The sequence below is a fragment of the Catharus ustulatus genome, chromosome 6, assembly GCF_009819885.2.
Source record: "Catharus ustulatus isolate bCatUst1 chromosome 6, bCatUst1.pri.v2, whole genome shotgun sequence".
Taxonomy (NCBI): domain Eukaryota; kingdom Metazoa; phylum Chordata; class Aves; order Passeriformes; family Turdidae; genus Catharus; species Catharus ustulatus.
Window position 1 is genome coordinate 14,660,190 of NC_046226.1, and position 25,548 is coordinate 14,685,737.

The following is a 25,548-nucleotide window of genomic DNA, read 5'->3' on the forward strand; positions in this document are numbered from 1 at the left end:
GCACTCAGAAGTGGGCCCTGAAAAGAAAGAGCTCACAGTAGCTAAAATTCTGTTGTGTCAGCTCACTTTCCTTTGGTGTGACTGGAAGTGAGGTAAGCATCTGGAACAGTTGAACTTAGGATACAGGCTAGAGAAGAAAATGCCAGGAAATTGCATTTCTCAAAGTACTTTATTTTCTTTTGTACATGCTTACAGCATAGCAAAAAAGAAAAGTGCCTATATATTTACATTATTTAAATTAATGTGATATTAACATAGTAATATTTTTATATTTTACTTCTCAGTACCAAATACTCAGAAATAACTTCTGTTGCCTCAATAACCTCTGTATGGAGTTCCTTTTGTGTAAGGGTTGCATGAACAGCATGCTTATGCATGAGACAGTGTGATAACACTGGATATAACAGAAAGCCTTGCAGTGTTTCATCATAGTTGTCCCTATTGCATCAGACAACAAAAAGGATGGGCAATAGAATTATTTATGACATAGGATTATATAGGATTATCAAATAAAAACCATAGAAATTGCCTAGAAATCATACACAGTGATCTAAATCCAACCGTCTTTAAATCACATCTGCACACTTCTATTTTGCAGCTTAGTTTTTTGAAGGTTTAATACAAATCTCCCATCTTAAATGGACTTTATTGCTCCATTCAAGCTGTGATGGATAAAGACCATGTAGTTGCCATCTGAGTTTACTCATGTCAGCAAACTTCATTTCCCTTGGTAGCTTTAAAAGCTGTAACATTGAGGGCCTTGAAAACAACAGACTCTTAGTTTTCTTAGATCATCTTCCACTCAGTTTTGATCAAGGTTCCTAGAGGTTAAAGTGCATACAGACAATTCAGTACACTATGAGTTTTTTAATGTGTATAATCAACTTACTTCAAAACCACAGTCCAGTTGGGGAAAAGCTATCTTGTATTAAAATCTCACAGATTTACTCTACAAATAAAATGTAGGTATTACTAGAATCTGAAAAAGCCATTCTTGAATACTCTGAGCTTTCAAGACCCCTGTTAGATTTCTAATGCACTTAGGTGATGCTCTCCTTCATATTCTCAGTTTCTTCCATTTGTGAGATTATACCAGTTGTGCTGAGGTTTTGTATGTCCATTGAATAACATTAATGATGCCCTGTGAATACTAAAAACCTGAGTTTAGCATGAATATAAATAGCATTCACTCACTCAAAAAGGGTAAGTGAATGCTTTCACTCCAAGGTAGAATGAGTAAAGAATCTTCTTCTACAAAGAAAACTCAGCTAACTTCGTGCAGGTGGGTGCAGGTTCCCTTCCACTACTGCTTTACCTTTTTTTTCAGCTACTTTTCATATGTACTTGCTCATGTAAATCTGTAACTGACCAGAGCAGTTGCAAAAAGGCACTGCTTGTCAATGGAAGAATCAGATAGTTTCAGATGACTGAAGAAAGAAATTAAAAGCCCAAAAGACAGACACATCTAAAAACATATCCTACAGATTTCAGTTAACAGAACTTACCCAAATACAAGCCCCTCCCAGATCAAAATCTTATCTAACGCGCATATGGGTACCATATGTAGCTGCACAATCCTGACAAAAATTTTTGTACTGGGGGTCTGTTCAGAAATTGTATATACACCCTAGAAAAACATTCCAAATGATACATGCACCTGGTATAATTCAGCCATGAAAATGAAAGTAAGCTACAAAACAGGATTCAATCATAAAAAAATCTAATAACATTAGAAGCAGGTCTCTATGGAATTTCCATTAAGATCAAACCATTGTTTTCCGTCATGTAAGGAACACATGTTTATTCTGTGGACCTGTAGCAGATGGATATGAGTGGAGACTAATAAGTTAGAAGGCTTTCTTCTTTTAAGATTTTCCTAAAATTATGCTATTGGGGTAATGACATAACAGACTTTTTTCTTGGGTATTCACTTGAAATGGAAGTTCTTAAAGTGTCCAGGGTGTTTTCCATCTGTGCAGACTGCAATTTTCTGCACCTCTTTGTGAACAAGTCCTTGTAGAATTCCACAGCCTTCTTCTGGAAGTTTTTCCCAACAATCACATACAAGACTGGGTTCAGGCAGCTGTTGCTAAAGGAGCAGTACGTGGCTATCTGAGTCAGTATGTCATTGATGTCTTCCAGGCATTTGAGGGTGGGTGAGAAATAACGGATTGTGTCGATGAAGGTGCTGATCTGGAACGGAAGCCAGCACACAATGAACAGCAGGAGCACAGCAAGGACCAGCATGGTGGCTCTCCTCTCTGTCTGGACCACCTTCATTTTCCGCAGCTCGCTGCTTCGCAAGGCTTTGATGATTTGCACAGTGCAATAGGTGATTACACAGAATGGGATCACAAACCCCACAATATTCAGCAAGCAGTTGTTTGTGGGTTCCCAGTAGCTGGCTGGGTAAAGAAGAGCACAGGCTGTGATGTTGTAGTCGGGATAATAATGCAAATTTCGAAACACCATTGTAGGTGAACACATGAGCAGTGCACATGTCCAAATTACAAAACAATTCCATTTGGCACAGACGGTTCGTCTCACCCGTCCAAGAGACATGGTTTTCACCAAGGCGAGGTAGCGGTCAATACTCACTAGTGTCAGGAAATAAATGCTAGAATACAAGTTCATGTGACTCATAATATTGACAGATTTACAGAGAAACAGGCCAAAAGACCAATGAAAATTATTAGAAATATTAATGGCCCAGAAAGGTAAAGTACAGACCAACATTAGGTCAGCAAATGCCATGTTTGCTAGGTAAATTTCAGCCACTGTGCAGCTGCTCTTGTGGAAACACAGGACAGTGAGCACAAAGGAATTTTCTATTGATCCCAGAATAAATATAAACCAGAGAAATCCAGGCTGATAATCCTGTATCCATTTCCATACATCTGCATTAACACATCCATTTTGACCTATCTGATGCACTCCTGAATTATTGTAGAGATATTCTGGACTGACTGTGAGCTTCTGGGTGGTCATGTTGTACAGCTGTGTATCATTTTCAGTTGTGATGGAAACCATTTCTGTGAAGAAAAAATAGGTGACATAAGATTGCTACATCTAGCTCATTGCTGCAAAAGACACAATAAGAAAAGCTGTCTTTTGCTTTTTCTAATGTCTTAGAAATTTAGCTTTTGAATAGGCTTACAGTTCCCTGGGTTTCTTCTCATAGACACTGGGTGTGTCTGTGGGATGTTTTACAGACTGCATTGCTATGGACTGCATATATTATTTATGGACTGCAATTATTTATGCATTGCAATTTTAGGCAAGTAAAACAGAGGGGATGTAGTAACAACACATATATACTGTTATGAATGGGTTAACTGAAGAGAGCATTTAGACAGCATCTTTGTTCACTAGAACTGAGCTGCAGCAAGTCCTTGTTAGTTCTTTGAGTATGTTAATCATTAGTTCGTCTTCTTATCTTTTTTTTTCATTATCCATGTTCTCCTAAAGGACAGGTTGCTCATGGTAAAGCTGCTAGTTCTGTGTCACATCCTGCAACATTTTACACCCTCCCTTGTAGAGCAAGAATTGAGTGGAATTCAGCGGTGCTTCCTCCCCAAAGAACAGCATATATTTTCCCAAATGTTATGACTGTGCATGACATTTAGTTTGCAGCTGTAGTTTGCATTGAGAACACTGAGGGATCAGTGTTTGCCAGCAGTGTGCCTTTCTCAGCTTCTCACAGAACTTGTCTGTGTATTTCTGTCTCCGTGTTACTGTCTCTTTCTGCAGCCAAGCCACAGAAGAGAAAAATGATACAATCTTCATGAAGGAGTTCATTTTTAAGAGGTGCTCAGAGGGAGGGTTGGCAGTTTGGTAAGGACAGTGACCATCCTATAAGCCAGGACCTGTCTGCAGTCAGCCAGCTTGGGTGCAAGAGCACAGTCTGAAAACCAGAACACTGCAAACATTCTTTAGAACAGCCTGGGATCATACAGGGAGCAATTTTGGGCAGAAATGTCAGATGTGTTGCTAGAACCAAATAGAAGTTGAGTCTGCAATATCATTCACTACTGATAAAATGTTAACTGTGTTTTCTTGCTCTGTGTTCTTGGATAATAAATGCTGAGATATTATTCAAATGAAAGATTGGCTTCCCAGATCTGTACATATAATTCTCTGGACTGATTGACAGAAATACTGTTCATCTTTTTTCAGGTGTTTATAATAACTAATGTTTAGATTATCATTTGATTGGAGCTTTTCAAATGTATTTTTAATTAAGACATTTGTCCTATTCAATTGTTAACTTGGCAGTGAAAAGTGACACTGGCAATTCCTGAAAGGATGAGAGTTCTCACTTGTTTTCTGATAGCTGGAATTGTTGGCTGGTAAGTATCAGTGCTTAATATGCATACAGAAATTTGGCTACTGGTTGCAGAATTGGTGAAAAATGATGGTCATATTTTGTGTGCTTTGTGCTAATAAAACACTGACCACTTAAATATATCAAAGTCCAGCTTGTGTGGATGTAAAAGTTGCCACTAACAAAATGCAAACAGCAGTTTCAAGTCTCCCTTTCTTTCTGTGCTGGCATTTTTCACTGTAACACACAGGAAGTGAAATACTAATGGATGGCCAACAAGAGGTCATCTGAGAATAGAGAAGTTCTGTTGTCTGATGCAATTATCAGAAACTGTCTCTTCTGCTAGTAGGCAGTTCACAGTAGGCTGTGAACCAGCAGAAACAAGTAAATTATAAGTGCATTATTTTATTCTTTGAGGATGGATGTAAGCATGTATTTGATAAGATAAGCATTAGTAATCCAGATAGTGGTCATAAAGGTCATGTTGGCTTTTTCTGTGATTTTTCCTTATTATATTAATTTACAGAATTTAATTTACATCAAATGACAGCTCCAAAACTGCATATTGATTTATCTGCATTTTCTCTGCAATTAATCTCTTTCAGATTTTGGTTTTAGAAGGGAAAAACATAGAATACTTTAAAATAAATTAGTTATATCATATTACTGTGGTCAAGGAACAGTGTGCAGGGTCTAGTTAGGATGTCACCAATTCCATGACATGGGGTTTCTGGCAACCTCCCTCCTTGATCCTTAGCTCAAGTCCTTCCATAATGCATTGCTAAAAATGGGGGAGTGAACAAGGCAAAATATGCTAATTATCAGTTTAATGTTTAGGATTAAAATGATCTGCTTGATGCCATTCTATATCACACAGGAGACTCGTTTAAAGTATGTGATTGCTGAACAAATTACAATTGACAAAGCCACAGTTTAGAAAAGGCAATGATTCGCTGTTTTCTTGTCACATTTTGATGAAAACAAATGTGATCCTTTCACACATTCTCTACAAATACTTTCTGTGCAATGCAAGACAAGCCTAATATCTCAGCAGGGACTTCAAATAAGATTTTATGTGCAGTCTTGATTGAAATACTGCCCAGCTGAAGCAATCTACCATTACTGATTCTGAGGGACCCTGTGGGGGGCTGAATCTGATGGAGCTCACATCCTGTTGCAAGTTACTTCCTCCCTGACAGTCTGTAAAACTCACTATCAGTCATTATCTCATGTTCCTCCTGGGTATTTTTTTAAACAGCATTGGGAACAACTGTCAGGGTTTTGATGGAGGGTGTGTCAGGGTGCCCTGTGGGGGAGGCACCAGCCCTGTGCCTTTTGCAGACACTGCCCTCACTGAGGCAGGAATTTGGGGTCAGCTCACAGGGGATACTTTGGGTGTTGGCAGCTCCTGGCAAGACAAACCCTTGCAGAGGGACTGAGAAGAAGGGGTTAATCAACTGTTGGATTGCCATTACAGGCAGGTGGAGAGGGACTCCAAAAAGGTGGTGGTCACCAGTGCCATAGCCTGAAACTCTGAAGGCTAGGCTGTCACCAGGGCACTTTGGTGTCTCCTGCCAACGTTATGGCACGTCCTGCTCCTCCAGGACTGACCCACACAGACTGCACTGGAGGGAACATACCAGAAAGCAGCATGAGTTAATCAGCGAGCCAAGGATAACACCTCCAGTCCAGCAGAGGGGTTCATCCTAGAATGTGGAGGGGAAATCTCCATGCTACAGCAGTACACGCTGAGGCCTATGGAAGTTTTTGAAAGAAAAGGAGCAGAATATGTTGAATTGGATCAAAAAGTCCTCTAGCGGATCAAGAGATGTGAGCTAAGGAATAGGAGAATGGGGAAAAAAAGGTCAGAGCTCAGTTAGTGCTGCTACTGGGTTAATGCAAACTCTGGCACAGCTTTACTCTGCAGATGGGATATGCTGCTTCAGGTGAATGCTTTCCACATCTCTTTTTGGGTCTGGATAAAGCCCTACAGCTACTGAACTCATGACTCTATTAGTACTGCTGCTGTTGTTAATATTTCTTGTACTATTCTAAACACTTTCATACAGTGAATAAATAAATGTGTCATGATGGTCTTAGTCATGTCTTATACAAGGACAAGTTCTGAAATGTGCAATATGCGTTCAGGTTATTTCAATGTTACCTGCAGTAATCCACTCTGTGGGAGTAAGAGAGACAGACTTTGTAATGTGCATTTTACAGCTGCTGTGACTTGGCTGATTACATGTTTTGCAGAAACAAGGTGTGAAATTTGCAATTAGTATATTCTGAGATTGTCATAATATTAACCTTGCTAATTTAGTCCTCAAATACAGGAGGTGGAGCCTAAAAAAGATAAATGCTGTTATGACGGTAACTGCTATAATGCTCTTTGCTGGAGCAAAAGAGAATATTAAAAAGCATAGGTACACAGTTCTGATGTTTTCCCTACACAGTCTAATTTGCAAGGACAAAGGATAGACTGGGCTCGAGACCCCACCAGTCTTCTCCAAATGAGGAATTTCTTTGATGGACGATCATCCATGATGAAAGTCGCCTAGAAAGCAACCTTGTTTTCCATTTATTTCGGGGCTTTCTCAGCAAGGTCATTGTGAAGGATAGATATGCCACACCCAGATAGTAGCATCCTTAGCAGAATTTCACAATTACACGGTTTGCTTTTAGTGCTGTCAATGGCCAAAAGCATTTTCAGATACATAGGCCTGGCTTGCCATACATACAGCTAGGGGTCAGTGGCACAGAGGAGAGAAAAAACTGGGAACAAAAGCTTGGGTTTGGATGAGCGGCTGCAAACTAGCTCAATTCTGACATGGTGATATTTCAGAGGACATTTTAGTTACAAAAAAATATCAAAGGCTGCCCCAGCCTCTCCTCTGACTCTTTCTCTGCAGAGCCCAGCCTGTTTTAATGGTTTGTATTTTTTGTGTGAGTTTGTCTACCTGAACATCTCTGAGCCCAGTTTGGGCATCCAAGCATCCCCAGTGTAGTCATTATGTCAAGATAGACACAACTGGCATCATCACCAGTCCTTTATTAAAAACTTCTCCTGCCTTCTCTCAGGCAACTTTACACAGCACTGACTCCTTTCCTCACAGGCAGCTCCACACAGCTCTGACTCCTTCTCTCTACAAGTTTCTTTCTACACGAGTGGCTAATTCCAACCTGCCCCTTACCCAGCCGCCTAACCCTGTCTGTCCCTCACACAGCACCTTCTTACCTTGTCTGTCCCTTGCACGACTGTATGTCCCTTCTTCCTCACAGCACAGGCAACAAACTCCATCCCAAGCTACAGCAAACCCTAAGTCTCAAGCTCCAACTCCAACTAACTCCTGGCTAGCTGACCCACTCTTTTATAACCCCATCCTCCCTGGGCAGGCAAGGCTGTCTCCACTTCTCTGCAATCAGTACAGCTGTAATTCATTGAGGAAAACTGCCTTCTGCACTATCCTTACAAACCATTCTCCTACACCTTGTCCAGGCAGCCTTGCTTCTTCATGCTAACATAAAAGCTACAGTAAAAGTAACACATGAGCTGCTACAGCCATGAGAGGAAAAAGGGGTTTTGCCTGACAGATCTGCTGTGACTGAAATAAGAAATAGCAGGAGTTTAAAAGCTGCTGTCGGTAAGGGGAGTCTTCTGCCGTGTGTTCTGTGCAAGGAAGCCCGAACTTCTGCTGACTCCATTGAAGTACCCCTGCTCCCTGCAGGAGCTTGGAGTGTAAACCTGATAGACTCAGCAAGTTGTTATGATGCTGTAGTGATGTCCACTAAAATGCCTCATTTGTGACCATCAGACAGGTATTTGCTGGTCAAGGAGAGAAAAGTACACCTGAAAAAAATCACCTTTGTCAGCTATCCCCAGTTCACAGGGACTCTTGTTTCCACCTAATCCAAGCCCAGTGGGACTGCTCTTTGGCTTCAGAATGGGTTGGGTTTGTATCTTTAGCTGGATGAGTATTGGAAGGTAAAATTATATCACTACTGTGGCATCTCTGAAACGTATTCTGAAACATTATCTGAATTTCCTTGTACAGTAATTTCACGATTATAAGCCACACCTGATTATAAATCGCAGGTCCGGGTGTCTTGGGTTACAATACAGAGTGTGATAAAAGGTATCTATTCTATCACCATCTGTTGAGGGTGGGGACAGTGATCCTTATCTCTGCAGGAGATATTCTGCTAATGGGTCATCCATTGAAACCAGGCGGGGCATTGTTCTTTATCTTTTCACACCCCATCCTTCCTCCAGCGAGTCATTGTCTGCTAATGGCCCACTGAGTCCCACTGTGGGACTGATAAAATTACTGCATCCCATTGGAAGTTGCTCCAGCCAGGGGGAAGAGCCCAACATTTCTTACTAAGATAAAAACAGAGGTTTTGGGACACTAAGGGAGCCCCTTTCTCCACTGGACTCCAGAGGAAAACTGGATTTCTCCACATCACCACTGGACCTCTGGAGAGAAACTGCACCTTCTACAGGAGCACTGCTCCAACTGAATCACATCTGTCACTGCAGGAGGATGCAGCCACCATTTAATGGGACTGCTGCCAACACCCTGCCTGACGGGGTGTCAGGTTGTGCTCTGACTTTGTCAGGGTTTGGAGTTTGTTTCTTTGTAGTACTGTATTTCTATTTTAATTTCCATAGAAAAGAACTGTTATTCCTAATTCCCATATCTTTGCCTGAGAGCCCCTTGATTTCAAAGTTATAATAATTTGGAGGGAGGGGGTTTACATTCTCCATTTCAAAGAGAAGCTCCTGCCTTTCTCAGCAGACACCTGTCCTCCAAACTAAAACAGCAACTTTTCGTTCTTTGTCCATATATAAGCTGCACCTGATTACAAGTAGCACTTCATGTTCAGACGAAAATTTTAGTCAAAATGGTGCAGCTTATAATCGTGAAATTACTGTAATTCTGTGTTCCTGTGGAGGCATTAGTTATTTCGGAGGTAGAGGAAGTGTGGGAAACATTCCTAAAATATTCTGCTTTTTCGAATCCCACGACATTAATTTTAAATTTCTAATCTTTGTGTAATGAATCTTTAATGGCCTTTACTACATTTGAGGTTGTAGATCAGTGGACACTTTCTGGGCAGTGTTAATTTAAAGGTTTTCTGCTATTCATTCACTCTTCACTGTCCCTTTTACATTATGGCTACCCTCACAGTTCATGTTGAACCAGATTCAGGAACTTGCCTGGGTCAAAAGTAACTTTGTAAAACAAAAAATTCTTTTAAAGACAAATCAGGTCCATAGTTTGCCAGAAAATTAAGGGAGTAGAGAAAATATACAGAGGAGCTACCTCTCAAAAGTGTAATTTTTAGATATTATTTGTTGTGTAAGCTTGAAGCACACCATGGAAAGAATCTATTGCTCTGCAGTTACCATTAAAGGTATCTACATCAACTGTGCTAGGAAAAATGGGGGTGGGGGTGGAAAGCTGTTCTGTTAAAGTAGTTATTTTGATAACAATGAAACTAAGGTGAGATGAGGCTACTAATTTTTCTCCCTGTGTGGGAGATGAAGCTACTCAATTCTAGCTAATGAAAGGTGTGGAGAGAACAAAGTCTACTCAAGTGCAATGTATAACATATTTTTAATATATAACTTTTATGCAAAGCACTTTGCATAATGTATTTTTTTCCAAATGGAAATCTTAAATATTCATACTTTAAACTCTCCAGGGTTTCAATTTCCTAAAAAAAAAAAAATCCTATACTTTTTAGCTTTAGAAACTTGGTATGTTATTTTTCATTGATCTTATAAAACCCAGCCGATAACTGTGATGACTGACAAAATATATAATCTCTGTGTAAAGTAGTTATAACTGAAATGGAGAAGAACAGCATGGCTGGACTGTGGTGAGAACTGGAAGGAGAAGGAAAATATGAACTGGTTCAGAGAGAAGTACTGTCCTGATCACAGGAGCTTTGTATAAGGGAAAGGGCTCATCTCATTGTAAAGTTTTGATTTAGTTCAGATTTGGTGATAATGTTTGAGTCAGTCCATGTTTGACCTCTGACTTGCGGACATCAATATTTTAGAAACTTTTCTGTTAAGACAACCTCCAAAATATTGCAAATGTCACCAAAGCTGTATTTTGCTGTCATCCTGAAAGAGCAGATTTAGTACAATAACTCTAATCAGAAGTGAGAAATAACACTTTCAACATTAGAAGCTGTTTCAGGTCAAAACACAGAATCTGAAGTTTGTCCAGCCACCAAATCATTAAATTTCAGCCTTATAATCCTCAGAAGTTTCAAAGACCCAGCTGAAAAAGCCCAGAGTAGCACAGTTTGATCTGGTAGCTGACCCAGCTTTGAGCAAGAGATTGGCCTACAGACCTTCCAACCCACATTATCCTAGATTCCTTAATTTGCACTACTTGTGCTAATAAATTAAAATTCCAGCTGGATTAAGGCCAACAACAAAATCACAGAATCATAAAATATCTTGTAAAGTACCTTAAATATCATCCAATTCCAACCCCTCTGCCATGGGCAGCTCTGATCACCTATCATTCCCATTGTGATATTTATAAATGCCATATGTTACTGTAATAAGTAAGCAGTAATTTTACTAAGATTACTTTCTGGAAGTGAGTGGATTCAGTATCTCATGTGAAAATTTCTCAGAAAGGTTATTAGGAGACTCCATGGGCACACCCAGTCTGTGATGAGCACAAGGACTAGATGGAACGCTCTTGCCATAAAGATTTAGTTGCAGTTTTGTTCCATGTATTAACTCACTGGGCTGCTCTTTGGAGCTATGTAACTCCTCTTGTATGGAAATCTTTCACAGGTCCCAGCCCACAGAAAATATCCCAATAAAATATTGCTGTTGATGATACAATTGAGTGAGGACATTCCTTTTGCAGAGAAAGACTGCAACAAAACATCATTAAATTAAAAAGGAAAAGGTATAAGCAAATAAGTGACAGGAAATGCCAAATCCGTTGAACATTGCTTTAGAATTGTTATGAAGCATATCACAGCAAGGCACAACTTGGATGGAGGAATGAAATATGAGGATAAACAATAAACTCTCTGCTAATATTAGAGAGGATTTATCAATAAAATAAAGGAGGTCTGCAACTGTGGGGCCATCAAGAACTAAAACGGTGATACATACAAAACATGGTGATATACTCACAGCAACAATTCCCTAAGTTTAAATTTGACTTGAATAGACCTGGTTTGGCATTTAGCTTTGCTGAAAATTTCTATTATATTTATGCTGTGCAGCTTTTCCTTCCCTTCCCTTTTGTACATGATGGATTAGTAAATACAGTAGAACTAACATGAAGTAGAACTTCCTGTACATCTCAGCCACTTTATAACTGTAGTTCATGAGCAGAGAAGAAGTTTAATTCTAAAACTAGCTGCTCTGAAAACAGGTATCCCTGCCTTTCACATCCTCCCAGTACACACTTCAATTTCTGCTGTTCAAACAGCTCAGAAAGTTTAAGCTTTTCTGATTTACAGTTATTTTTCCCCCATATGCAGCTTTCTCAAGACAGTGTATTTCTATGAAAAAATGAAGTATATGAAGGTCTTAAATAAAAATGTTAAACAAATATAAGCCAGTTTGTTCCACTCTTTGTGGTCATTGGGCAGATGAAAGACACATTTCCAAATCTCTATTCTGTTTAACTTGGAACAAAATTGAGTGATTCACATGCCTGTATACCAAGAGGTCACAAGCTTATTGCATCATGTTGATTGAGAGTATTTATCTTTATGAAGCTATTTTCATTTAGTATAAATACTTAAATAAATATTGAATCTGAATCTTCCATCTTTGGAAATGTCATCAGTTGTGAGGTTTACAATGTCAATCTTACAACTCTTTCTCCCTCTCCTTGTGAATACTTGCTGCTCTTCTCTTTAATTTTTCAGGATTTTGATTGTCTTGAACCCCCCCAACTCCTGCTCCCTTAGACTGAATTTTGCTCTGTTCCATGCCTGGTGTCCCTGAACCAAGATGATAACTTTCTGACCCTAACAGCAAAGCACATAAATCTTATGCAACACAAGTCACAGCTGGATCTACACTTTTTCTGTGTGTTTTGTAGTGTGTTTGTTAAAAATGTTTTGACAACTGAGAAGGAAAATATTTAAACAGGAGAAAACTGACCACAAGTCCACTCTGCAAGGCTGGCAGGATAGTTTGGTTTGTTTATTTTGGCATTTCCCATATGAGAAATGGTAAGGTTAACCATGAGTGCTCATTGTCCAGAGCTCAGTCAACAACTGGCATTTAGGTTAGTGTCAGGAGAGTGAGAAATCCAGGAGCTGCAGCAGGAGTGGGACTGCAAAAGTGCTGCAGGAATGAAGAACGCTCATCCACATGACTGCATCCTTGAGAACATTTTCATGGGAACCATGCACTCACGGAGCAAGATTCAGCCCACACCTGGGGTTCAGGTTAGGGCTAGGGGAGTCACAGGCTGTGTCTGCTCTTTCAGAGATAGGGTGAGCCCTGTCAGGCCCAGGCATGTGTTAAACACGCTTCTGCCACTGAGTCTTATCAGTCCTTTGTGCTTTCCCATGTATGCGATATTGGGTCAGCCTACATTTGTATACTGCTATCTTGAAATTTGTTGTTAGCCTTTGCTTTCAAAAAGCTCTGAGAATAGCACTAAGCTTAAGCTCTGCAGCCATGTCTGACTTGTGATCTTTTGGGCTTTGTTTACTTGATTTTCATATTTGGTTCAAAACGATGTTTTGTATTTTCTATCATCAGCTGGAAGGTCTCCTGTTAGGCAGGAGATATGATCAGACGACTGTGGTTTGCTTACATTTTTAAGATTTGCAGAGTTTATGCTTGGCATTGGATCTGTTGCTCAGATGTCATGTATTAACATAATTTATTCCTGTTCCTAGCTGGTTCCCTGCCTAGCTTGATAATATCTCCCCACCTTTGAACTGTCTTGCAAGCTGAACTGTACATTGGTACAGAGAGAGAGAAGCAGCCAAAGCAGTGCTTGGAGTGAAAGCAACACGCCTTGGACCCAGGAACCTCACAGGGCTCTCTGTTGGGAGTCAGTGACTGCTGGGAAACCTGATCTTGTCCTGGGGCAGGAATCTTGCACGTCCCTTAACACTCCTGCACTCATGGTGTCTGTCTACAAAGCTGAATGATCACAGCTTGCATAAATTAGCTGAAGTACAAAGACAAACAAGAGACTATAAACTTCCTGAGTTTTATAATATGACATGTGGATTTACCAAGTTGGAACAATGTCAAAGGTGGTTGTTTCTATTCCCCTGATCTCTGTAGGCACAACAAAAATTCTCTGCTGTAGACAAGGGATTTCTGTACCCCATGACCGCTACAAAATGAAGTGCTTAACACACTAGCATTGTGAGACCAATTTAATATCCATTGCAGGAGGTCTGATACCATGTGAAATGGCAGGTCTGATGGTATCAAACAGTACAATGTGCTTCTCAAATGGCAGACAATACCCTGAGCCCAGTGAATAGCTAAGGCATCCAGTGATAAAGAAATGAAACGCTAGTGATCGTATCAAGAGTGGCTTGTGCACTTTGATTATATTTCTTTCTTAAAGTGAGGATTTCCTGCTTTAGAAATCAGCCTTTCCTGAAACGCAGATAGCTCAAACCTATTGCAAGAACCAGGCCAATACCAGCTGAGCTGAAGAAGAAAAAGGTGAATTAGGGACATGGGCTGGAGGAGCTGAGCCATTCCTAGTGTGGGTTCTCAAAACTGGTCTTGGGGTTCATCTAGTCTTGATCTTAGTATGAAAGACAGAACACTGATGAGCCATGCCAGTGACATAAATTTCTCAATATCTTCATTACAGAGGAATGCAGGAATATCCTGCAGAGAAGTGGATGATATCAGTAAAATCTCAAAGGTGGAATGGTAAAAGGCTGAAAGTCCTGAATCAGCTCCCCAAGCATATTAGTAAGTGATGCTCTTTTATTTGTCTTGCTGTAGTGGAAGCACAGAAGAGCTGTTCAGAAGAGCACAAGCCTCAAAGCTCCCTCACTGATGTGCACATGAATGTTAAATGTTCTCTAAAGCTTTGCTCTTTGATGCATTACTCCTCTTCAGCTCAGTTGAGCCACACCTTTCTCTTAGCAATTGAAATACGCCCTTTTCCCTGGCTAGCAGCATTAGGTTCTCATCACTGTGTAAAGTGTGAAGGTCTAATGGCCTAATAGTAATTTTCAGTATTGGTCCCTCTGAGCATTAAATATTTAATGAAGAGATTTGCCTTTCATATGAACTGGCTCTGTGCCCTGAAAGCACTTTGCTTTTAGCACCTTGAGGGCATTTTGGCAGCCATTTAGGCAAAAAAAAGAGATTTGCCATCTTGGATGCCTCCAGCCACTATAATATTTACACTGTTGTTGTGTATGTGCAATAATGCAGTATTTCCTGCACATTTGCACCACTGTCTTTCACAGGTGTGGCCTTTGAGGAAAGCCCAAGTGTCTCCAACAGCAAAGAGGTCCCAAGGAAACTCACAGTATGTGTGGCTGACTGGGTGTTGTCACAAAGTCTGATAATGATTTCTTTGAAAGCTACTGCTTTCCTCATTTCCTATCATACAGGTAACTGATGGTTTTACTGTGCTGTAGCTAGCAAAAACATAAAAAACTTTTTAACCTGTCATATTATATCTGAAAATCACATTTGCAGCTACACAGCCATCCCTGCCAGCAGCTGGACATGTTTCAGTCACCCCTGCTGCTTCCATTGCTGAGCCACATACCGATGGCTCTGTGCAAGCAGAGGAGTCCTTAGCACAGGACTGTAAGTCAGTAATAATGCCTTGTGCATCTTAATGCTTTTCACCACAGGATATATGGATGGCTTCACTGAGGAATGGCACTGAGGAATCCAGACAGCAGTTCAGGCTCTGACAACAGAAAAGGCTAGAGAGTATCTCACAATAATCATGTAATGCTTAGGTGAAATTACAGCTTTAATTTTGAACAGGTGAAATCCAGAAGAGATAATATTTACCCAGGTTGCTCAGGTTAGCACCTCAAATGCATGGGTTTCTGAAGGTGGTCCTAGCTTAATTTAGAACTTCTGACAACAGCTACACTAAACTATAAACTCAGATTTCAACCTCCTGAATAGGTTTTCTTGTGGATCATCACAGAGAATGGTCCCTAGCATCACTGATTTGTGTCTTGGAAGGCAATACAAATATGACATGATACTCATTGTCTAAATGACAGGTTGTTTTTATAAAAGAATTTGAGGGTTTATTTTAAATTTCATATTCTTTTAAAAACTAAAATCAGTGCAAGCAAGGGTGAGTTCTCAAAGGGAAACTGAGTCTGTAATGTACTTCACTTCTTAAATGATAAACTTCAGAAAGCCATTTTGCCTTGTCCTTCCTAGGTCAAACACATCCTCCTATGCTGTTGTTTCTTGAGCAGCTGGGACAGTCATTTCATATTATTTTCGTATCTGCTCCTCACTTTGCCAGTACATGAAGTATTTGCAAAGTGAAAGAGGTCAGTTTTCAGATAGTGTAGTTAGAAATCACCATACTTTATATATTGTAGAAAAAAGCTCAAAACCAGATGTACCTGTTAAAAATGCTGTGTAATTCACTTTATAGTGAACTTCAAACTCTGTTGCAATTATCTTGAGAGTAACAGCAGATAAAAGTTAGATATAATCCAAATGGAGCCTATTTATCCACTGAAAACCCAGGGGAACACTAATGACAACAGTTCTTTAGTGGGAATACACCCTATCTCTACTAGAATTTAAATGTTCAAATACATGCTGATTTGGTGATTGAACTGTACAAACATGGATAAGACTTTTCCACACTGAGAGAGGTAGAAGTTTCAGGACACTTCTCCAGCCAAGAAGTAGTATAATTTGCAATGCTGCTTTACAACAGTCAGTGTTTGGATTACAACTTTAATTTTACCTTTTCATGCTTTGTCAGTGTTGAAATTAAATTTTGTATTTATTTATTGTTATCCCTTTGTTAGCAACAGGAGATGACAGAGCTCTGCTAGAACCTGGTGCAGACAGTTTGTTTTTCACTCTGCATATACAGTTTCTGAGCACTGGTGTTTACGAAAAAGATATGTCCTATCTGCTCTTTCCAGAATGTCAAACCAAAAAAAACAAACCACAGGGTAACAATTTAGTTACAGAGACAGATGCCCTTAGTATATGCCACAGCTCCTTCAAATAAATATTGTACCCAAAGCTAACAAAAAGACAAAGTGTAATGCCTTTGTCATTGACACAGACAGTGGCATCAAGTGCACCCTCAGCAAGTTTACAAACGACCCAAGTTGTGTGGTGCAGGTGACTGACACAATGAAGGGAAGGGATTTCATCCAGAGGGAAGGAATTCCACCCAGAGAGAAGGGATGATAGAGATGTGAGCCTACACAAACCTCAGGAGTGCAAGATGCTGGCCCTGGGTTGTGATAGCAACACAAGCTGGGATGGAGAGCAGCCCTGCCAAGGGGGCTGGGGGTGCTGGTGGATGAGAGGCTGGACATGAGCCAGCAATGTTCACCTGCAGCCCAGAAAGCCAAATGTGTTCCAGACTGCACCCAGTTCCAAACCAAAGAATGACTAAGGATTCTTGCCTAAGTCAGGTATATGCCAGGTTTATGGGAGCTTTATCTGGGATTTCCATTTAAAATGTTAGAAAACTTAGGTAGTTTACACAGTTTGAATCTGTATTTTACCCAATAGTCCAAATAGTCCAAAATCTGAAATGGTTATATTCTTGTATTTAAAGTCAAACTTTTCTTTGAATTTTAAAAGTTATTTGACCAGAGTACATTTATTCTAAGGCAAACTTTATGAATATATTCCATTGAACCCTTTTTTTAAAACCAGAGACAAGTGTGCAGTGGAAACTACTTAACCTGTTTTTAGAAATACATGATACAAAGAATAGAAGACTGGAAATCCAGATGTCTCATACTGTACAGTTATGATCTGTAGTAAGATCTAAATGCCAATTTGGACACTACATCTATTGTAGAACAAAATGAATTGCTGTCTTCTTGCATTTCCAAAAAAGACTGTTCCCAAAGTATTGCAGGAAACTCTTACACAAAACTGACTCTACTTTGTTACTTCTACTTCCTTCTACTTCTGGGAAATGTCCTTTTTGCTGACCCAGCTGACTGGAATCTATGAGCTATAAGGTGACTATTGTAAAGAAAAAAAAGAAAAGTTTCTCAGTTTCTTAGGTGATCTGCCTCTACATGCTATTTTAAAAAAAAAGTGTATGTTATAAGTTGAAACTTCTGTGGCAAATATCCTAGCCATTCATGAACTGCATTCATGTCTGATTCATTATGACTGTTTTACTCAGATTGCACTAATATAGTTTTGAAAATGAACTTGAAACTCACAGAGGAGAAGAAAAAAAACAGGTATGGAGAAAGCTCTTAAGTTTTAAACTGGTTCCCTTGTTCTGGTAAATTCTTTGGCTTATTTGAATTTGCTATTTGCTGTAAATCTCTACACAGATTACAGTCTTGGAAGCAGATAACTGCTTTTGCTTATCTATCTGCCCATGAGGGATGGTCTCAGTTCCTTATGACTTGGAAATTTAGGCATTAACTGCAAGAAGAAAAAAAGATACTTGACCAGCAAAAACAAACAAACAAACAAGCAAACAAGCAAACAAACAAATAAATGCAACTGGTATGTTGATCTGAATAGATGCACACATCAGAAATGTCTGATGAAAATATTTGGTGGTTGTTTTGAGCAATGTAAAAAATCTATGACGAAAGTTATGGAAGTTCCATGTAGGATCGTCCCCTAGCAATGGGTAGGACAGGGCTGCATGGATATTGAAAGGAACTTGTATTTTACTTCCCTGACAAGATTCTAAGAATTCTAAATATGTGTTTGTGAGTGTGTATATATATATATATCTGTCTGTGTGTGTATAGAGAGAGAGGAGAGAGAATTTCCACAAAGCACACACTTCCTGGTGACCTTCAGTGCCTCACACCTTTTGCCTGCTCTTGTGCTGTTTACTCAGGGAGAAAATTGCTTGTGTGCACTCCTAGCACAAGTAGGACCAGGCACAGAAAACCTTTCTAGGTGATGCCAAGGTGAATAGCCATCTGCAAGCTGGTCTTGAACAGGTAAAACAGGATTCTGCATGAGGAGCACGTGGGAGGGCTCCCCAGAGTACAAACAGTGTCAGGTGGGTTTGTGTTGGATGATTCAATCTAAGAAATAAATAAAGAAAAATTCATCCTAGAGCTCAGGTATCTGACAGAGATGAGACTGTTATGTAAACAACCTGATGACAGTAGGCTGATTGTAAATTCATTGGCTGAATTCAGTGTGACTGAAGCTGTGCAGTTACACTTAGGATTTGATTTGGAGCATATTATGTGTCTCAGAGCTGGGTTTATCTCTTCTGATGGGTAAAGGAACAGCTATGACATATATTACTTTGTAATCTCCTAATTTCACAGCTAGGAAAAACAGCCTTGCACAGACCTTCTCCTCTGGAGACTGAGGCCAGAACAAGAGAATGAGTCAATGATATGTTTGCTAAGCAGGCTACCAGTGAGCGAGTCGCTGATCTCTGCTGTTATATCCATAAGACCTTATCTCCTATAATCTGTCATTACTCTGCTGATGCTGATTTGGAGGGCACTGCAAGCATTCAGTCCAGATGACGATTTAGCCCATGTAGTTTCTTTATCTCTTTTTTCTGTGCCTCCATCTGCTTGTTTTCTTGGTGAGCTGTTTGCTGCTGTCTAGCAGGTAGGACCAGGAGCAGAGCTCTGGAGACGCTGCCATAATGTCTGTGTTACACTGATGGGTGGATAACCAGTGTGGGAATAACCAGTGTGCAAAAGTCTTGCAAGCACAGTGACAGGCTGTGCCTTAATGAGCTTCTAATGAAAGCAAAATCCAAATATAATACAGAATGTAGAATATGCTTTATTATAAAGACTGGTTCAAATGAGGTGAGAGGTGCATGCAGAACTGAGCCAAAATCTAGCAACAAGTCCTGCAATATTTCTGTTGTCCTACTTACTTGTTTAAGGATCAGGTCCCAGCTTTGAATTATGAAGGCTTAACAGTTGCTTTTTGTAAAAATGCTCAAGGTACCTGATGAAACATTTCCAGTTTTTTGGTCTGCCCACCACCTGTAGGGAGTTTAACCTTCACATCAGGAAAGTGCCACATCGCTGTGCTCCACGTGTGTCGCAGAGGGTCCTGCTGTCCTTCTTTTGTCACCCATGGCACTTCAGAGCAGTAGCCCTTCAGTCAGTCAGACAGCTGATGGGAAATCTTTGGACCATGGCAAAGGGACAGACCACCTCCGCACTGGGGTGCGGTCCCAAAGGACTTATTCCCTTCTGCCAAGCAGGAACATTGCAGGAGGAAAAGCACCTATGACCAGTTCTGCCTCTGGGCATGCATGCCTAAATCCTGTTAATGTTAAAAAGACCTAGCCTTCTACCATGGATCACTCAGCTTTTTTTTTTTTTTTTTGGTGGCATTTAACTGTAATCTCAGATAAAATGAATGGGAAAAATGGATTTCTGCATTTTGACAGCTCCCTTCTCTGCAAATTAACCATAGTCTGAACTGTGTCTTTGCAGTACTATCACTATTCTGGAATACGTTAGTGTGCAAAGCTACTGAAACTCCAAACTACGTGATCAGATTTGTTTGCAGGGATCACACCAACCAACCTAACCTTGCTGAATCAAGTCGAGGAGTTAACATGTAGGGGATTTAAATATGGCACAACAGCAAAAGAAAGTCAAATCCACCCTTTCAGGGAACATCAAAAGTCCTGAAGTGTTTTGGTGAAGTCTGATAAAGCAGCTTTGCTACAATGCCTGTGTGCTTTGGACTTGCCTATCATCAGACTGAAGATAAGAGCTTTCAGCGGGCAACTTAGCTTCTTGTGTTCCTCTGGTCTGTATCCCATTTGTGCCTGTTCTCCAACATTTAACTCCTAAGTGGGGTGTTGGACCATGACCAGAGCCCCTCAGTCCCAGTGCATTAGCTTTACCTCTAAGTAAACGAGGAGTCACCACTGTGGTGGTCACAAGCAGTCACAGCTTGGTCTGTGAGAAGCCAACCTGCAGAGCCACATTTAAGGTACTGCTCTGTGCTTTGCCCAGGACTGGGATGCCCTCTCCTCCCTCTGACCCTGCCCAGAGCACCAGCAGGGAGAAGCTGGCTCAGCCATGTGCCTGCCACCCGTTTGTGAGTCAGCACCCCACGACTGCTCTGGGGTGTGATTTCTCAGCAGTACTCGTTACTAAAGCGCAGGAAAGGCTGGCAAGGGACGCTTTGGTCTCACTTTAAAGCACCCCGTTCCTTTAGAGCTGTGTCAGCCAGGCAGAGGCACAACTTTCCATCTTGATGTATGCAGTATGCCAAGGAGGGAAGATAAGCCTTTTGATAAGGTAGGGGGCAGCTCATCTGTATGGAGTCCTTGAGAGGGAGGTTTAAAAAACCATGAGTGACAAGAGAACAAGGCTAATGAATAATTTTAAAGAAAAGTGGACATTTTAGCTAAGCTACATTTTTCTCTGTGTTTTTTTTTAAACTTCATGTTGATTAGCATTGCTAATGGGTTCAGGTGTACTTTTGCAGTTGACTTGGTTGCTGAGAGGGAATTTGTTTTGAAATCAAAGATCTACTTCTGATAAGTGTTCCTAGACTTGCAATATGAATTTTTCCCCTACTGCAACTTTGAAAAAAGTGGAATTTGAGTGCCTAAGAGATTTTTACACCTTTATTTTAATGAAAATCAGATTATCAAACACTGTCCATTCTTAAGCAATAAATTTTAGGGTCTTCATAATGAATGTACTAAAATTCACCCAAATTCATTTTGTTTTCTGCCCAGGAAATACTTGAAATATTAAATAGCTACAAGAATTTTTAAAGCTGTTTTCCTGTGCAAGGATGGGGTACTTATTTCAGGAAGCTCTAACTCAGTAGGAAAGGCAGTTCTTTTGTTAGATTGTCGGTACAAAATGTTCAGGTAGCACTGAGTAACTCAATTAATCTTGTTCTTGCATGTACTCGGGGGCCCAGAGGAAAACCTGACAAAGATTTACTGGAGATGTCTCTGATTTGCTACTCCAAGGTCTTTATTAACTTGGCTGTATTTATCCCTTCTGTTTGTGTTTTCACTATTCACAATGAAAACAAGACAAATACATTTGGAAGTCTACAAATGAACCCGGAGTGCTAAGACATTTCTCTTAATTTTTTTCTTAATGATTGCACGTTATCAGACACAAGATAAAAGTCACATGACTGATATTACTCAACATGCTGATACTTCCGTCTTAGAGATTCATATGTGAAAATGGAGATTTCTTTTACCTAGATAACTGTCCTCTAGTTTCTAAGAAAAATATGTACAACTGTTTAAGATAAAAGTGCCCCCCTGTCTTAGGAGATGGCATCTCTCAGATTACATAGAAAATGTTAAAACAAGAATTCTAATGGCTAACTATTTGAACACTTTTGGCTTTATGGCTATTTGCTATTAATACACTAAGAAGGCTACTTAGGATACTGAGTAATGGAAAATTAATAGCTAAAAGTATAGCATATATTTAAACCTTTGGGGTCGTTTTTGTTATTCTAATTGCAGTACCACTACTAAGCTCTTTGTTTTTATCAGCACTTTAAAAGTCAAGCTCATACTAATATTTTAAAATTTTCATATAGATTTTAAAATGAATTAATTATGTCAGCTTAAATGTCATCCAAAATCTTTCTTCTTTGTAGTAAAAGTTCCGAAGGTTTAGCCTTTGCCTTTCAATCAGTGCAGATGAGACAGATTAGCCGTGTCAGGTACACACACATGCACTTCCACATCCTGACCAACAAAGTTTACAATCAAAATAATAAACAGAGAAAAAATTATCAGTACGTACAGAAAACAATTGACTCTTGTTTCTCGCTATTATTTTGTAGGTAATTTCTCAGCCAAAATCAAAGTTAGCTGCTTGTGCTTTCTAATTATTTTTTTGAAATGAAAGAAATGGTGCCCATGGTGAGATTACAGACATGAAGTGTCACCTTACCCTCCAGTACACCACACAGTGTCTGTGGCAGGTGAAGTCCCCTGTGGCTTTGATACACTGTATAATTTGAAATAAAGTATTTTTTCTGTAAATATTATAGCTCTGCAAAACCCAACAAGTTACAAAATCACATTAGCATTCTCCTCCATTTTCCTGGAACAGCAATGCTATCAGCTCTCTTGTCTCTGATCCAGAAACATATTAAGAATTAAATAAGTGGTTTCCAAGAAGCAACAAACCACACTGAATTTAAACAGTAACTTTTCATATGAAAGAGAAGTGAAAAAACATACCTTGACTGAAAATTCACCCCTGAGGAGACAACAAATGAGTGAAGTGCAACACGTCTCTGGCAACAGCTCCTTCTCTAGTATGAATGAGTCTAACTTATGATTTTACTGCCCCTCCCTGAACACAGCCGACTCATTGCTCTGTTGATGACATCACATTCCTGGATTTTCTCCCATATTATCTTTTAAAACCAGTGTTTATCTACTGTATCCAGTATGAGACCACTGATATTTTAATACGAGCCCACTGATATTTTAGTATGGGTGGCAAACAACACAAACACAGCTAAGATACTGATGTTCCCCAGTATGTGTATAAAACAGTCAAGTGTTTGTACAACAGCCTCCAGAATTGTGCATGAGCATGCACGCAGCTCTTATCCTGATTTGGGGTAATGATGAGTGCATTTTTTATTTTACTGGTGTTAGAGCTAAACAAGCCAGCTTTCTGGAGTACTTGGATCTTTCAAACAGAGAAGATCAAATATCTCATTTACAGGCTAAGATATCTTTTTTCCATGGGAAAAAAATTAATTGTTTGTATTCTGGAAGACACTGCTCTTCTTCTCTGACTACTTGATCTGCTGAGAACAAGTACAGAATCAAAATATCACTTTTTAATTGGCCCAACATTTCTTCAAGGCTGTGGGTGAAATTTCTATATGAATCAGAATTACAGCCAGACCAGAGTGTACCCTTTTACTTACTACATTGACTTTTATTCTGGATATCAAATAATTAACGGAAAACTAATTTTAGACTGTCTATTAGAGGCGTAGCTGGTTTTCCTGTAATTTTTGTGCAATTAAACTGAAATCTGAAATGGTGACCATGGTTGGAGAATTCCACACAAAGGACATATCTTCATGCAAAGCAGAATTGAACAGAGAAAAAAACAGTCCACTCCCTTAGTTTTCCACAAAATTCTAATTCTGAAAGTGAACAATTCGGGAAAAATGCTGGTCTATGTTGTGACCAGTGCTATCTACCAGTGAACATACCTGGCTCCCACCCTCCACCGGTTTGTCATTTACAGTTCTAGTACAATACAATTCCTTGGTGTGTGTTCTGACAGGAATTGCTGCTTTGCTTTCCAGTACTTTTCCTTTTCTTACCTTTCTCTTTCTTGGAATCTGTTATAATGGATGCTTGGTACATTTTCTGTCTTTATTGGAACTAGTTGAGTCATGCTCTACAATCAGCAGTACCTCTCCCTGGTCTGTCCCTGATTTCCCTGCACCAGTTCCAGTTTGGTTGTGTAAACTTGAGACTCACAATCTCAAAGATCTTCATTCCACATGGGTTTTTTCAGTACTTTTTAAAACTCCTTATGCACTTGAACAAAAATTTTAGGACTATCTCTAGATTTTGGTTTTTTGGCTGGTCACATATTTAATATAAAATATTAACATAATATTGCAAATACAGTGCCTCAAAATTCTACTTTGATTTTAAGAAAAAAATTATATGTTCATAGGAGGGACTCTACTGACTCAATTGTAATGGTGTGATAAAACCCAGCTATGGCCAGATCTACTCAGCTGCAACTGAGGAACGTGGATAACTTCTGGAAGAGCAGGTGAGGAGTGCTCTCCAGCTTTTTCAGGATGCTGAGGCTGGTGTTGCCAGCAGCCAGTCTGCTATGGAGGCTTGCTGAATGGTGAAATAAATGTATGCAGGCATCTCAAATGCTTTAGAAAGGGATAGCTCTGCAAGGCAGGAGCTATTAGTCTATACATACAACCGAAGCTGCCCATCCCAGACGCAGAATCCAGTATTTTCCCTTGTTGAATTTCATACAACCGATGATTCCCCACCTCTTTACTTTGTCAAGATCTCTCTGCAGGGCCCCTCTGTCCTTGAGGGAGTTGGCAGCTCATCCCAATTTAGTATCCCTTAGTATCCCTTCCAGTCCTGTGTTCAAGTAATTTATGAAGATGTTGAAGAGCACAGGGCTGAGGATGGAGCCCTATGGAGCTAGTGACAGTCTGATGTCACCCCATTCACTGCAGCCCTTTGTACCTGACCTGTGGGCCAATTGCTCTCCCAATTTGCAACATGATTATCCATGTGGATGGACATTTTGTTCAGAAGGATATTGTGACAATAGCAAAAAATTAGCTGAAGTCCGAAAAGACTATGCCTATTGACTTTTCTAGATCAAGTAGGTGGGTTAGCCTGCTGTAAAAGGAAATCAGGTTTGATAAGCGGGATTTTCCTCTCATGAAGTCGTGCTGGCTGTGTCCAAGGACTGTTTTGTCTTTCAGGTGTTTTTCAATACCACCCTAAATAATCTCTGCACCTTTACCAGACTGACAGGTCTGTAGTTTCTGAAATCCTCCTTCTTGCCCTATTTGAAAACTGGGACAACATTCACCAACTTCCAGTCTGCTCTAAATTCCCATTTTCAAATCACTTGAAAATATTGAGAGAGACTTTGCAATTACATCAGCCAGCTCTTTGAGGACTCTCAGATTAGCTCCATCAGGCTCCATAGGGATCCAGCTGGAGCAGCAGATCCTACAAAATTTCAGGGCTGACTGGGAGTTGATCATTCTCGCAGTCATCGTCCTCCAGCTCAGGGCTCTAAGAGCCCCTTGGTTCATCACTAATGCTGAAGACAGAGGTAAAGAATGCATTAAACACCTCTGCCTTGTTTCTGTCCCTGCTTGTGAGGTGACCATCCTCATCCTGGAAGGGGTTGATGTTTTTACACTGACTATCGCCATTAATATATTTGGAAAAACTTTTTATTTTCCCCCACATTTCTGGCAGCTTCAACTTCATCTGAGCTTTGGCCACGTGGATTTTCTGCCTCCAGTGGTGAGC

The 25,548-nt window shown here is 40.0% G+C and overlaps 1 protein-coding gene across 1 annotated transcript; it reads right to left on the minus strand.

The window, feature by feature from the left end:
- Nucleotides 1-233: 233 nt before the first annotated feature.
- Nucleotides 234-22,793, minus strand: BDKRB2 (bradykinin receptor B2). Its single transcript, XM_033063015.1, has 2 exons — nucleotides 22,723-22,793; nucleotides 234-3,032 (listed from the first exon to the last, which is right to left on the minus strand). Exon 2 carries the CDS (start codon nucleotides 3,028-3,030, stop codon nucleotides 1,888-1,890), a length of 1,143 nt encoding a protein of 380 aa, XP_032918906.1. The 5' UTR covers nucleotides 3,031-3,032; nucleotides 22,723-22,793; the 3' UTR covers nucleotides 234-1,887.
- Nucleotides 22,794-25,548: the final 2,755 nt, after the last annotated feature.